Source organism: Prionailurus bengalensis, chromosome D2 (assembly GCF_016509475.1).
Source record: "Prionailurus bengalensis isolate Pbe53 chromosome D2, Fcat_Pben_1.1_paternal_pri, whole genome shotgun sequence".
In the NCBI taxonomy this organism is placed as follows: domain Eukaryota; kingdom Metazoa; phylum Chordata; class Mammalia; order Carnivora; family Felidae; genus Prionailurus; species Prionailurus bengalensis.
Window position 1 is genome coordinate 30054054 of NC_057351.1, and position 14300 is coordinate 30068353.

Sequence of the window (14300 nt, forward strand, 5' to 3'; positions counted from 1 at the left end):
TAGATGGTGGTGATGGTTGCACAACCCTGTAAATATACTAAAAACCACTGAATTCTACACTTTAAAACGGGTGACTTGTAAAGAACTGGAATGCAAACAAAAACTTAAAAAAAAAAGAGAAAATGGATGAATTGTATGATATAGACGAATAATTCTCCGTTAATTCTGTTATTTAAGAAACCAGCCAACCAGTGGCGCATCACTGCTTTGTGCTTAATGAGCAATAAGCAGGGTTCCTTGAGTGAATGAATGAATGAATGGATGGATGACTGGGCCACCAACCCCCATGATCAAGTAGCTACCAAGCATTTATTGAGCTCCCCTGGGTGCCATGGATAGACGCACAGAAGCCCAGGTTTTCCCCTCCAGGAACTTGGAAGGGTAAGAATGGTGAAAATTCAACCATTTGGTTCGTTCATTGACTCCTTTCCCACCCGCATTAGTCCAAGTATTTGTTGAGCTCTTACCGTGTGTCAGACACCGTTCTATGTTCCAGAAATAGAGCAGTGTGTCAGCTTACAGGTTGGTGGAATCAGATACAAACGTGCATCAAATACAAGCTTTTTTTTTTTTTTTTTAAACATTACCTTAAAAAATAAAATAAAAAAACCCCAAGGGACCCAGAATAGCCAAAACGATCTTGAAAAAGAACCAAGTTGGAGGACTTTTACTTCCAGGTTTCAGATTTTACTACAAAGCCACGTTAATCACAACACCGTGGTACTGACACAGGATAATAGATCAGTGGATCAGAATCGAGAGTTCAGTATGTCATTTATGTCTCAAAATTGGGGAAAAAAAAAGAATTGAGAGTTCAGAAACCCTTTGTTGGTCTCTTGATCTTTGACAAAGGTGCCAAGACTGTTTAATGAAGGAAAGAACAATCTTTTCAGCAAATGGCACTGGGACAACTGGATATCCACATGTAAAAGAAGTAGCTTGGATCCCTACCTCACACTGTAGAGAAAAATCAACTCAAAATGGGTCAAATCCCTACATTTAAGAGCTGAAACTGTAAAACTCTTAGCAGAAAACCTAGTTGCGAATCTCTGTGACCCTGGATTTGGCAGTGGCTTCTCAGATATGACCACAAAAGCACAACCAACAAAAGAAAATAGATACGTTGTACTTTGTTCAAAGGAACAACTTTTATGCTTCATAAGTCACCATCAAAAAAGTGAAAAGACAACCCACAGTATGAGAGAACATATTTACAAGTCATGTATCTGATAGGTGCTCACGTCTAGAACATGAAGAACTCTCACAACTCAACACTTAAAAGACAACCCAAGTTTTCAAACAAGCCAGGGGATCTGAATAGACATTTCTCCAAAGAAGGTGAAAAATGGCCAAGAAGCACCTGACAAAAGGTGCTCATTGTCATTAGCCAGAGACATGCAAGTCAAAATAAAATAAGATGATAATTAGTATTGAGGATGTAGAGAAATTGGAAACATCACGTATCACTGGTGGGATGGAAGCTGGTGGACCTGCTTCAGAAACCAGTGATGGTTCCTCAGAAAGTTAAACATTTGACAGAGCAACCCTTCTTCTAGGTGTATACCCAAAGGAGATAAAGACAGGGCCACACAAGAACTCGTGCAGAAATATTCATGGCAGTGTTATTTGTGATAGCCAAAAGGTAGAAACAACCCCCATCAACAGACAAATGGGTAAATGAAATGAGGTACATCCATACGGTGGATTATTATTTGGCCATGTGACAACATGATGAACCTTAGAAATGTTTTGCTAAGTGTAAGAGGCTGGCCACAAGAGGCCACCTACTATGGGGATTCCATTCACAGGAACTGTCCAGAAAAGACAAATCTGTGGAGACGGAGTATAGATTAATGGTTGTTAAGGACAATGGGGAGAGAGGGGCTTGCTTGAGAAGCAGTGAAGGATTTTCTTTTTGAGGCGATGAAAGCATTCTAAAACTGGTTTGTGGCAATGGTTGTATAACTGGATATACTAAAAAACATTGAAAGGGCGCCTGGGTGGCTCAGTCGGTTAAGTGTCCAACTTGAGCTCAGGTCATGATCTTGCATTTTGTGAGTTCAAGCCCTGCATCAGGCTTTGTGCTGACAGCTCAGAGCCTGGAGCCTACTTGAGATTCTGTGTCTCCCTCTCTGCTCCTCCCTTGCTCACTCTCTGTCTGTCTTAAAAATAAAGAAACATTAAAAAAAAAAACCATTGAATCGCATACTTTAAGTGGGTGAATTGTAAGGTGATTTATATCTCCATAGTGCTGTTACCTAAAAATGGAGTATTATGGATGCTTCCCTAGGAAAATGAGATCCCAAGCAGCCTTGTATTTATACTGCTATAGGACTGAGACTTCAGGGGACCAGTGGGGCTCAGGATGTCAGGGGTGGCTGTCCCCCCTGGTGTAATATACATTAGGACAGTGGGGATCAGTAATAAAATTAACAGATTTTAACCGATATTTTGGAAGCGTGTGTGAGAATTACTAATGAGAAACAGGGTAGAGAAAGTTAGATGGTGGCTTAATGGTTTGTGACCCTTCCCATGCCACCTCCCTTGCTGCTGTCTGGTGGCCTCAGTGCACAGTCTTATCATCTGTAAGACAGGCACACACCAGTTACTGCACACATCGGACCTGAGGGATGTAACTATATCAAGCCAGTTACTCTTAAGTGACGAAGAGGGACTTCTGCTAAAAACATTCCCTGGGTAGAAACAATACAAATGTCCACTGCCAGGTGAATGGATAAACAAACGTAGCTACATACAGTGGAATGTCAGCCTCAGAAAGGCAGGAAACTCTGACACCTGTTACAAAATGAACCTTTGAGACACTATGCAGAGCGAAATAAGCTGGACACAAAAGGACAAGTATTGTGTGATTCCACTTCTGTGAGATCTTTAGACGAGGCAAATCTGTAGTGACAGAAGGTAGAGAGGTGGTGACCAGGGGCCAGGGGATGGGGAGTGGGGAGTGACTGTTTAATGGTTCTAGAGCTTCAGGACCCTGTTAGGGGTGATGAAAAGTTTTGGAGATGGATGGAAGTGATGGTTGCACAACGTTGTATTTAATGCTACTTAAGGATGGTTGCAGTGGTAAATTTTATGTTGTGTGTATTTTACCACAATTAAAAAAAAAAAATCCCCCAGGGGAATAAGTGGAGGTGTGAACTCCATAACGTGGAAGGAACTCAAGGCATGGGGTAGACCTCAGATGTGGGGTTTTCTCTGAGTTGAAATGCTGTTTTTATTTTTTTTTAATTAAAAAAATTTTTTTTAAGTTTATTTTGAGAGAGAGAGAGAGAGAGAATCCCAAGCCCCGTGCTGACAGTGTGGAGCCCAACGTGGGGCTCAAACTCATGAACCATGACATGAGCTGAAGTCGGATGCTTAACCGACTGAGCCACCCAGGCGCCCCCTGTTTTTATTTTTATTTTATAGGTAACAGTGCTGTCTGGGAGGAAGGATAGGGAATTAGAGAAGCTGGAGCGAGGCTTTGTACAGAGCTCAGCCCTTGCGTTCCTCTGCGTGGAGCTGGCCTGCTGCATGCCAGGCTGGGAGGGTTTCCCTGGCCCACTTTCCAGCCAGGGCAGTGGTTGGATGAGGTTTGCATGGGGGATGCAGACCCTGTCGAGAAGCTGGCAAAAGTGCGGGGTCTTCCTGTGACGTGAACCTGATGCGATACCTGTTGTCTCCCTAAACAGAAAAGGGAGATTTCATTGCCCTGGATCTTGGCGGGTCTTCCTTTCGAATTCTGAGGGTGCAAGTGAATCATGAGCAAAACCAGAATGTTCACATGGAGTCCGAGATTTATGACACCCCGGAGAACATCGTGCACGGCAGTGGAAGCCAGGTGGGTCCCCGCTCCCTTCCCATCAGCCCCAGTGCGCTCCCATGCAGGAGCCAGACCCCCAAGCATTGGTATCTGAGTTCCTGGAAGGAGTCCCTTGTAGATTCACATGGAGAGGGGCTCTTGGGTGGAAGGGTGTGACCACCTAAAGAGAGTCCACCATCTGGGTAAACTGGTGGCTGGGAGAGGGTCACTGGGACTTGCACAGTGTGGAAGGTGTGAGGAGGGAGCCCGGCAGCTCTGTGGGTAAATGTGTTCATTCTCTAAGGATCCTGGGGTTGGCTCCCCAGCGCAGGTTTAGCAGAGCCCGTGGGTGAAAACGCCCCTTCTTCCAAGGCATTGGCCTCCTGACCCAGCTCACCAGGGGCCCAGGCCTCCCCGGGTGTGGCTGTCACCTTGTGCGGCAGCAGGCATTTGAGTTCATGGCCCCAGGGCTAGTCAGGGGCTCCTGGCTACCGGATTTAATAGCCTCCTAAAGAGCCCTTGGTACAGAATGTCACCACCCCCTTCCCTCACATTTGATACCTGAGGCCCCTCCTTTTCATGGGGCCCCCCCGGGAAGGGCTGCCTTCCTTAGCTGGCAAAGGGGCTGTGGGCATGATCAGAAGGGCCTGTTCCCCTTGTCCTGTCTGTCTGGTTGTGGTGAGTGGTGGGGCCTAGCTCACCGAGGACCCCGTGGTCACGGTTTTCCGTCATTCGGTGTCCCGTTAGCCTGTTCCCGGGAGCCGCTCCTGCCGTGGGCCTGTAGATATACTGGCTCCTGCAGCCTGTTGCTTGCCTTCTGAGTCATGGCTGCTGCCCAGGATATGTATTCAGAGCTTGCCAAATATTTGCTTTAGGAAGGGTGTGTTCACGTCAAGGTTCATGACTAAGTTCTCCAGAAAACCCATTTGTTCTGAGCTGGACTTTGAGATGAGACCCAGGAGCCTTCTCCTCTTGACTCCTCTTGACCGTGTGTTGTTTCTGAATTAACGCGGGTGGGTCCTAGAGCAAGCTGCCTGCCGTTTTTTTGTTGTGTTTTATTTTTGGTCTGAGAGAAAAGGGCTAATCCCAGCCATTGACCTGCTCCTGGGGGTTTGGGGTCAGAGCTTGTCCGACCGTGTCAGGGAGAACATTGAAGAAGACGCCAGAAGAGATGAACCGCTGCTCAGCCGGCCACTGAAATGAGTGTATCACTCACCGGATGGCCGTGCCTGGAGGTTCCCCTGCCCATGCCTCCCCTACTAGGCCGCACAAACTGGCCCATTCGTCCGAGGTGGGCCTGAGGGCTGCCAGCTGCTGGGTCCCCGAACCCCGCCCGGTGGCTGCTCATTATTCCTTTGTGCAGGTGGCCCGCAGCCCCGCCCTGGGTCCTGTTCTTTGCGCTTGGCAGCACTGACCTCTTACTGTCTGTTCCCCACGTCCCGGGGTCGAGCCGCGTCTGCTTGGTGCCCTCACCATCAGGACTCTCTCCCTGGGCCAAGACATTCCTGGTGCTGTGTGACTTCACCTTTGAGGAGCAGGGCTTGTCAAGAGGGTGCCCACTGGCTATATTCACTTGCCCAGTGACTTCCTTCTTCCGGTGCCCGCAGGACCTCCTCTCTCTCAGCCTCTGTCTCTGTCTTCTCAGCTCCAGGATCACTTTGTTTCCTGCTGTCTGTCTCTTCCTCTTCCCCTTTCAAACGGTCTGCAAAGAAAAGGTGACGAGGATGGTGATAATGGTGGTAACGGTCGTGTGTTCTTACAGCAATACTTCTGTGATGCTCGTTAGGTCCACATCCCTGCTGTAAGCACTTTGCGTAGAGTGACTCCTTTAGCCATCGCAGTGACCCTCTGGGGCAGATGTCATCATTCTCCCCATTGTACAGATGAGAAAACTGAGGCTCAGATGTTAAGTGACCAGCCCCTTGGGTCACACAGCTCATAAGTGATAGAGCTGGGGTCTGCACCCAGGCAGTCCGGCTCCAGATGTTTCTGTTTTAGCAACGTGGAACACCCTCAGGCTGGGTCTTGTCTTTATTGTCTTTATCGAGAGTTTTTGATGGTGAGGAAGCGTGAGGGCTGTGGGCAAGGAGGAGGGCCCAGGGGATGAAGAAGAAGGTTGGCAGTTGAGAATAAGGATGAAACAGGAAACTCTCCTCCAGAAGTTTGGTTTGAAGTTAGAAATAAGTATTAGTGGCCCATTTTTCTGAGATCTCTGACCAGCCTGGAGGGTGGAGGCCAGGGGCCCCACTGTGCCCGGACTCACAGTCTGTGAACAGTTCTGAATTCGTGGGGCTGTGATCCCACGTTCTGTAATGTGCAGGAATTTAAATAGAGTTTTACACTTTTATCTAGAATAATAGTAAACTTATAGAAAAGTTTTAAGATAAGCACAAAGAGCTCCCCTATATGCCCTCACCCAGATTTGCTTTATCTTTTTCTCCCCCTCCTCTCCACACGCACGCACACACACACACACACACACACACACACACACACACGCGGTATCCCAAAGGCTCAGTTCAGCTTTAAGCTTTAATAAGTCTGGAAGCATAAATGCAGCCTTTCTTAAAACATCACTTAGCTTTGGGAATTTTGAGTGATAAATGTTTAAATTCTTGTTTTAGTCATTGTTTGCCATTTTCAACTGGAGAAACTGAATTTCTGTGTGGGGATTTTTAAAATCATGATCATGTTGTTAGGAGGGGGAAAATAGTGCTTTTTAGACCCTGAAATTTTGAGCCCAGCGAGGCCGGGTAACTTCCCCGCCTGGTTGGTCACAAGCATACTTAGTGTGGCGGTGGCTTCCTGTCTCTTTGAGCAGGCTTGTGGCTCCTGGAACTGTGGGCGTTTCACAACCGCGGCGTTTCCTTCTCGACAGAGCCCTTGGGGGTGGCTGTGTTCCGTTTGGGTCTGGGAGCTGGTTACAGCGCCTCCCCCGTGCGAATCCGTTCCTGCAGCCTGCGTTCTCCCTGCTCCTTCCTGCCTGCAGCCTGGCCTTCCTCTCACCCAGCCCTCTCGGTTGAGGGCCACAGGGGGGCCTGGAGCTTGTGACAGCCGATGACGCGGGGCTTGCTGACGGACTTAGGAATGGGTTTATATTACTTGGAAATGTAGGTCGCAGGAAGCTTAGCCGGGCTTCTCCAGGGAAGGTGGTCATGTGTCTCTTTAGTCGGACTCACTGGCTGCAGCCATCGTCTGAGTAATAGTGACTCAGGGACAGAGGCTCCTAGATCAGAATCGGCAGGTTTTCCTTCACGCTGGCAGGAAAGTCAGAATTTAGAGCTAGGTCGGGAGCATCTGGGGGAAGTTGGGGAATAGGAATAATGACTTCTGGCCCCCTCTCAAGGATATCCCTGCAAGGAAAGCCTTTGGGAAGATAGCCTTGTCTGGGTACACGGGCTGGGGTTGCTTCCTGTGACCATGTGGTTAGCTCTGCCAACACTGCCTTCTTCTGGCCTTCTAGAAGCTCTGTAGCTGTGTCAATCCTATACATGAGGGAGGTCTAGTGTAATAACAGCCATGTGAAAAAGACAGAGGGTGACCTAGACTGTGGCATGGTGCCCCAAAGAGCGTATGTATACTTTGATTACATTAATGAAGGTATAGAGCTAAGGAAAAGGGAGGTTGTTCATTCCACTAAGCTTTCCTGTGTTCAGAACACATATGAAACATATTCAATTCTGGATGCATTGTATTTTATTTATTTATTTTTTAAAATTTATTCATTTAGTGTGTGTGTGTGCGTGAGAGAGAGAGAGAGAGAACAGGGGAGGGGGGAGAGAGAGAGAGAGAGAGAGAGAGAGAGAGAGAGAATTCCAAGCAGGCTCTACACTATCAGTGTGCTCGACATGGGTTTTGAACTCTTGAACCGTGAGATCATGACCTGAGCTGAAATCAAGAGTTGGATGCTTGGCCGACTGAGCCACCCAGCCACCCTGATTCTGGATACATTTGAGACAAGGGGAGGTATTTGATCCTAAAAGGTTGGCTTAGAGGTGGTGAGCCTTCCATCATGGACAGTATTCATACAGAGGCTAGGGAAACAGCGCTCTGTGTTCTTTCCAGTGGATTCTAAGATGCGTGTGTTTACCCCAGGCAATGTGTTGTGGAGCAGACAAACTAAAACTAAAATCCACTGGACAAATTGTGGTGTGTCCATACTACAGAATCCTATGCAGCAGTGAGAGCGAATGGTCTCTAAAGGCACACCTCAGCCCGGACGATTCTCTGACACATAATGTCCAGTGAAAGAACATGTCCTTGTTGCATTTATGTGTGACAGAAAAACAGCACAACGAATCCAGAGTGCTGGAAGTCAGAGTGGCTGCCGACTGCCCTTGTGGGGTTAGGTGGTGGCAGTGACCGCAGGGGACGTGAGGGAGGCGTCTGGGTGCTGGTGACACAGGCGGGCGAGCCTTTGAGAATCCGTGAACTCTGCGCCTAAAGGATGTGTGCGCTTTTCCACGTGTGCGTATCACGCTTCAGGAGTCTGAAGATTGCTGAATCGCTCAGGTGGGCTAGAGGCTGTGACCCTCCCGTAGCGTTGGGAATTTACACAGACGGCGGGAGATAGGGATACAGATACAGGGAAGGGGCCGGAAAATGCCCCACCTGGGAGGGGGCCATGGAGACCACTGCCTGTGCCTTCTGGAGGGTGAGGTGATTTCCTCTTATTTTAAAATTTCTTCAGTGCCCAGTTAGGCAGACCATGACCGCCCACGGGCCGGTCCCGATGAAAGGGTTTGGACCGCTTCCTGAGCTGTGCTGGCCCGCAGGGAGGTCTCCTTGTAAGGGACTCTTTCTCTAGCCTTCACAGCCAGTGCGGCTTTCCCAGAGGGGTGCTCTTTTCCCTCTTGCAGAGGGAATTGTTTACCTCTTTCCCCGAAATGCCCGGTCCCCTGTCCCCTGTCCCCTGTCCCCGTCCTGACTGCTCTTGCGCTTTCTTTAGCTTTTCGATCACGTCGCCGAGTGCCTGGGAGACTTCATGGAGAAAAAGAAAATCAAGGACAAGAAATTACCTGTGGGATTCACGTTTTCCTTCCCTTGTCGGCAGTCCAAAATAGACGAGGTAAGGACACGCTGGGAGTGGCGGGCCCCACAGAAGCCCTAAAGAGGGAAAGCTGATGAGCCCTTCGGCCCGGTTCTTTTTCCCTTTTGCTCACCGGATGGCCTGCATGTCTCGTATTTTTCTTAAATAGAAACATTTGTAGGAGTTAACGTGAGGTCACCATCTTGTGTTTATCCGTCAATTACTTAAGTGATGTACATACTTCTAGAGACGAATCATGGCGTTTGTGGCCATTAGGTAAGTAGAGACATTTGTGAAGCTCAAGCAAGCGAAGGAAGGGAAGGTAGGTTTGGTGACAGTGAGAGAGGCTGCCGAGCCTTCTGTCAGAGATGTACCGCGTGGTGTTTACCTGGAGGCCATCCTGGTTCCAGGGAATCTGGTCAGGATCCCACGCCTCGGGCCCGGGGCCGCCTCTCCACAGCTTCTGCCAGTGCCTGGCTCCAGCCCCAGAGACGCTGTTGGTTCTCCTTCTGACCTCCAGGTGGATCGTTGCACCCCTTGCTGTCCGTTCATTCATTCATTCATTCACCTGTTTAGTAAGGAAGGACTCCGGCATAACTCCGTGGCCCCATTGTACCTCAGCATACTGCCGGGATACAAAATAAGTAGATGCGACCTTGTGCCTTTTCTTCATGGAGAGACAAAACACACACACAGGCAACCTGTGAACAGACTCCTATAACAGGGACCCCGATGGTTGACATTCCGGAGGGGCCATCGGGTACCAGGCTCCCGTCCTGAGGCGCACGTCACAGTTAACACACGTGATCTTCAGACACCCCGTGAGTGAAGTGCTTACGGTTCCCGGTCTACAGATGGAGGAAACTGAGGCGTGGAGGGATTAGGAACCTGCCCAAGCCCACCCGGCCGGGAGGGAGCAGAGCCCAGACCAGCTGTGGGCAGAGCCAGCTGTGGGGAGCCACTAGTGTGGCTCCAGAGCCTGTGCAGGATGGTAACATTGTGGTGCCCTCCGCACTCCTGGGCAGCTCCCCTGTGCCTCTTCGGGTCAGTGCCCTGTCCTGGGCACCGCGTCATGCTCCTGGAGCCCTTCCTTCTGTCTGATTTGTGTAATTATGTCACGTTAGAGCGAGAAGGGGCTTGAGAGCTCAGCAGGCCAAGCCCCTCCTTCCTCAGATGGGAAAGGAAGCCTCCCAAGGTCACAGGTCTTATTAATGGCAGATCCAGGACCAGAATCCCTGGGCACCCCCTCACCTAGTCCCTGCTCCCCCGACCGCTCCCCCCAGTTAAAGACCTCGAAACACTGCTGTCCTCCTGTCTCCAAAAGGACCGCGGTGGCCACTCTAGACTCTGGTATCTGGCCCTGCGACACCTCCAAGGTGTTCATGTCACTTTCGCTTCTAGGGTGCCTTCGCAAACCTTTTCTCAAAGCCTGTTGTTGGTACTAAGTTTCCCTTTGCTTCTGAGAGTGGAGACATGACAGTCACGCCCCCTGGGCAGAGACAGTGTTGACATCCCCTCCCACCGTGAGAGGTGGGGGATGGCTTGAGAATGTAGCAACTCATTTGCTTGCTCCTTTGTTCACCGGTGGCTATTGACCAAGTGCTATCCCCATGCGGGGCTAGGCCCTGGGAGAGAACGGGGAGCAGATGGGGCCTGCCCCCCAGAAGGTGCAATCTTCCTGGGAAGAAGGCATGGCAGAATGGGGAGAGAATGTCCTCAGAGCAGGAGAGCCCCCCAGAGCAGGGCAGATAGCCCGGTAGAGGGGCTTTGCAGGCAGAGGAGCTAGAGGCAGGGCCCCCACCCACAGGCCTTGACCCCCATCCGGGGAGGGCTTCCTAGGCTGGGCCATGCTGCCTGCCAAGAAGCCGGCGGACCGCAGACTAATTAGCCATCCAGGGGGCCTGTGCCCACTCCTCAGGGATGCCTGGAATCTTCAAGATTGTCCAGATCTAGACCAGCTGCCTTGTCCCACAGGTGAGCAAAGTGACTCTCAGAGGAATTTGGGGAGCTGCCCACGAGGAAACGGGCAGAAGTGTGAGACTAGGACTCGCCTGCTGATTTCCAGCCCCGCATTCCTTCCACAACATTCTTGGAGGCCTCTTGGGGGTTGGGATTGAGGGGAAGAAAGCAGTGTCCAGGGATTTTTGGAATGCCTGGCTTTGCAGCAGGCCGCTGCCGAGCAAAGAACCACAAACTCTCCCAAACACGCACCCTTCTGTGCGCCTTACAGGCCGCGTGGCTTTCGCCGTGAGCCGGGGCAGCCCGTGAATGGGCAACCTCCCATCCCAGCCCCCAGGGGCCCACGGGACCTGAGCAGTAACAAGTCTTCCCAGCCCTGCCGCGTGTATGGCAGCTTTCTCCTTTCAGAGAACAACACTCAAGTATAACAAGTATTCTTTTGTTCAGTATCTTGGATTAAAAAGAATACGAGAGCAATACGTAAAGCTGTTGAAACAATATGAAGGTACAAAGTAAAAAGTAAAATTCTGACCCTTCCCCATTCCCAAGTGAATGACCGCTGGCTGTCTCTCCCTTTTGATGTCTGTCCATTAATCCACAAGCACAAATGGATCGTATTGTATTGCTGCTCCCAAACGGGGATTAAAGTCCCAAGTCAGGGACGAGGCATACATCGTATTTAGTCCCTATTCCCCTGCAATCTCTAGGACCTGGCTTTAGAAGTTCAGTAGCCAAGGATTATCTTGGCATTTTGTTTTCCTGCCCAACTTGGCTCTGCCTCTCTTTCCCTGGGGCTGTGGAAGCCGGGACCTGGCTTGCAGGTGGGGAGGGGTGATCAGGCAATGACGGGATTTCTCTTGTTCTCTTTTTAAATGGAGTCTGGCTGGGGCGCCTGGGTGGCGCAGTTGGTTAAGCGTCCGACTTCAGCCAGGTCACGATCTCGCAGTCCGGGAGTTCGAGCCCCGCGTCGGGCTCTGGGCTGATGGCTCGGAGCCTGGAGCCAGTTTCCGATTCTGTGTCTCCCTCTCTCTCTGCCCCTCCCCTGTTCATGCTCTGTCTCTCTCTGTCCCAAAAATAAATAAACGTTGAAAAAAAAAATTAAAAAAAAAAAATAAATGGAGTCTGGCTGAACCGCTTGTCCTCTTTGGGCCTCTGCTTTGTCACTTGTCTTGAGCAGCCTCCCCGGGGACCTGGGGGTTCTGGAGGCCTCCCGGCCCTCGTCCAACCCCCATCTGCTCTCCTTTGCAGGCCATCCTGATCACCTGGACAAAGAAATTTAAAGCGAGCGGAGTGGAGGGAATGGATGTGGTGAAGCTGCTTAACAAAGCCATCAAAAAGCGCGGGGTAACTTTCGGGGCCGCCTGGAGGTGGGGGAGTGTGGGGAGAAGTCTGTGATCTAAAACAGACCAGGCCCTTCCACGGGGCAGGAGCGCACGGCCTGAGGCATCACGTGGGTGTCTCGAAGACCCAGGCAGATGAACGGTGGGGGTCCACGGCCCCGAAGGTTGGGGTGGCTCAAAGCAGGGGTCTCCGAAGTGCCGCCCGAAGGAGCCAGGCCCTTGGGCGGGGGGAGCGCTGGGCCGTGCGGGGAGCTGACGCGGTCGGGTGCCGCCGGTGCGCACGGAATGAGGGCAGTCAGCGCACGGATGTGGTGCGGTGCTTTGTAGAGGGCTGTGGCTCTGTGCGCAAGATCCGCTCTGGAAAGACTCTTAAGCCAGGTAATTAAGATGACTGTGCAGTTTCCCTAATGTAATTACCGCGCTCTGATCCAGCCGACTCGAGTGCCGGCAGCGAGAGCAGCGCCACTCCCAGGAGCAGGGTGGAAACGGGAGCTCTCTTGCCACGCTCTCTTGAAGGTTGGTGACCTCCGCTCCCATGCGAGAGTGGACGGTGACACCCCCTCATGTGTCCCCAGGACTACGATGCCAACATTGTGGCTGTGGTGAACGACACGGTGGGGACCATGATGACCTGTGGCTACGACGACCAGCAGTGCGAAGTCGGCCTCATCATTGGTAACGTCACCTCCTCCTCATCCGTCCCTTCGGCTGGTGTGTCCGGAGGGCACAGCCTCGTCTCCTGATTTTGTGGTGGTCACACCTTCTGATCGTGTCTCTCTCTCCCAGGCACTGGCACCAACGCGTGCTACATGGAGGAACTGAGGCACATTGACCTGGTGGAAGGCGACGAGGGCAGAATGTGCATCAACACGGAGTGGGGGGCCTTTGGAGACGACGGGTCCCTCGAAGACATCCGCACCGAGTTCGACAGGGAGATAGACCGTGGCTCTCTCAACCCTGGGAAGCAGCTGTGAGTCCCACCTTTTCTGACGATTCGTGCACATGACTTAGGGGACACTTAACGAAAGGCGTGGGTTATGAGGTGATAGGGGCGAAGGCAGGTAGTCACAAAGGGAGACGCCCAGCAAATTTGCGGGACCCGTCACTCCTGCTGTGGATAGATACGCAGCTGTGGCGACTGCCGCTTTAAAAGCACGTTTTGAATGATTGTCTCTTTGTCTGATTATGCTCTAATTGCGTCCTCATAAAAAATCTTGGAAATTAGAAATACAGAAGCACTCGCAGAAAGCTACGGTTCAGAAGCACTGTAGAAAACTAGCATTGCCACTCAGAGCGAGCGGGGCCATGAGGTAAGCAGGGCATCAGCTGAGCAGAGAGAGTGAGTGTCCACTCATTCGATGCTACTTCTTGAGAGCTCTGTGCTAGGCTCCGAGGACAGAGCAGGACCTTCCTGCCCAGTACTTAAGAGCTAGTTGGGGAGGTATGTCCCACGTGTAAATGTTGGTTATGCAGAGTAGTGAGCACAAACCATTTGAGTCATATAGACCTTAGGGAGACGGGAGAAGGGAGAAACTTCTTCCGTGTCATGGATAGGCGGATGGGTCAGAGTTGATAAAGAGCATCAGACTTACTGGGTCAGTTATTTTTGGCCTTGGAGAGCTGCCGAGGTATGAGTGACATTATTCAGGACAGACATTAGTGTGGGCACTTCTGGATAGGAGCTACTTACTTCCTGAAGTGCATATGCCCCTGTTTTTCTGCGATGCCCCTGTGCTAGCAGCACTCTGATCAACCCCCCAGCAGCCTTATCCTGGGATCGGATGCTATCAGTGCGCTGACAGGTGTTCAACCCTGTTGGCTTAGCGGTCCTTATCTTTTTTTCTTTTAATAATTTTTAAAAAATTTATTTATTTTGACAGAGAGAGAGCATGCGATCAAGGAAAAGGCAGAGAGAGAGGGAGAGAGAGAGAATCTCAAGCAGACACCATGCTGTCAGCACAGAGTCCGATGTGGGGCTTGAACTCGCAAACCATGAGATCATGACCTGAGCTGAAATCAAGGGTCGGACACTTAACTGACCGAGCCACCCAGGCACCCCTTAGCAGTCCTTAACTTGTGCCAGAGAGAAATGGGAGTTCTTTTGTCATTTTGAAACCCATCACCCAGGGGCGCCTGGGTGGCTCAGTCGGTTGAGCGCCCGATTTCAGCT

General features: G+C 50.9%; 1 protein-coding gene across 2 annotated transcripts in view; it reads left to right on the forward strand.

Moving 5' to 3' along the window:
* Positions 1 to 14300, forward strand: part of HK1 (hexokinase 1) — a 126088-nt gene that overhangs the window by 82204 nt on the left and 29584 nt on the right. For both annotated transcript variants that reach the window (XM_043596513.1, XM_043596512.1), the window contains 5 exons: positions 3693 to 3841; positions 8751 to 8870; positions 12039 to 12134; positions 12706 to 12805; positions 12917 to 13100. In XM_043596513.1, the coding sequence (XP_043452448.1) occupies positions 3693 to 3841; positions 8751 to 8870; positions 12039 to 12134; positions 12706 to 12805; positions 12917 to 13100 (649 nt within the window). The remainder of the gene's footprint in view (positions 1 to 3692; positions 3842 to 8750; positions 8871 to 12038; positions 12135 to 12705; positions 12806 to 12916; positions 13101 to 14300) is intronic.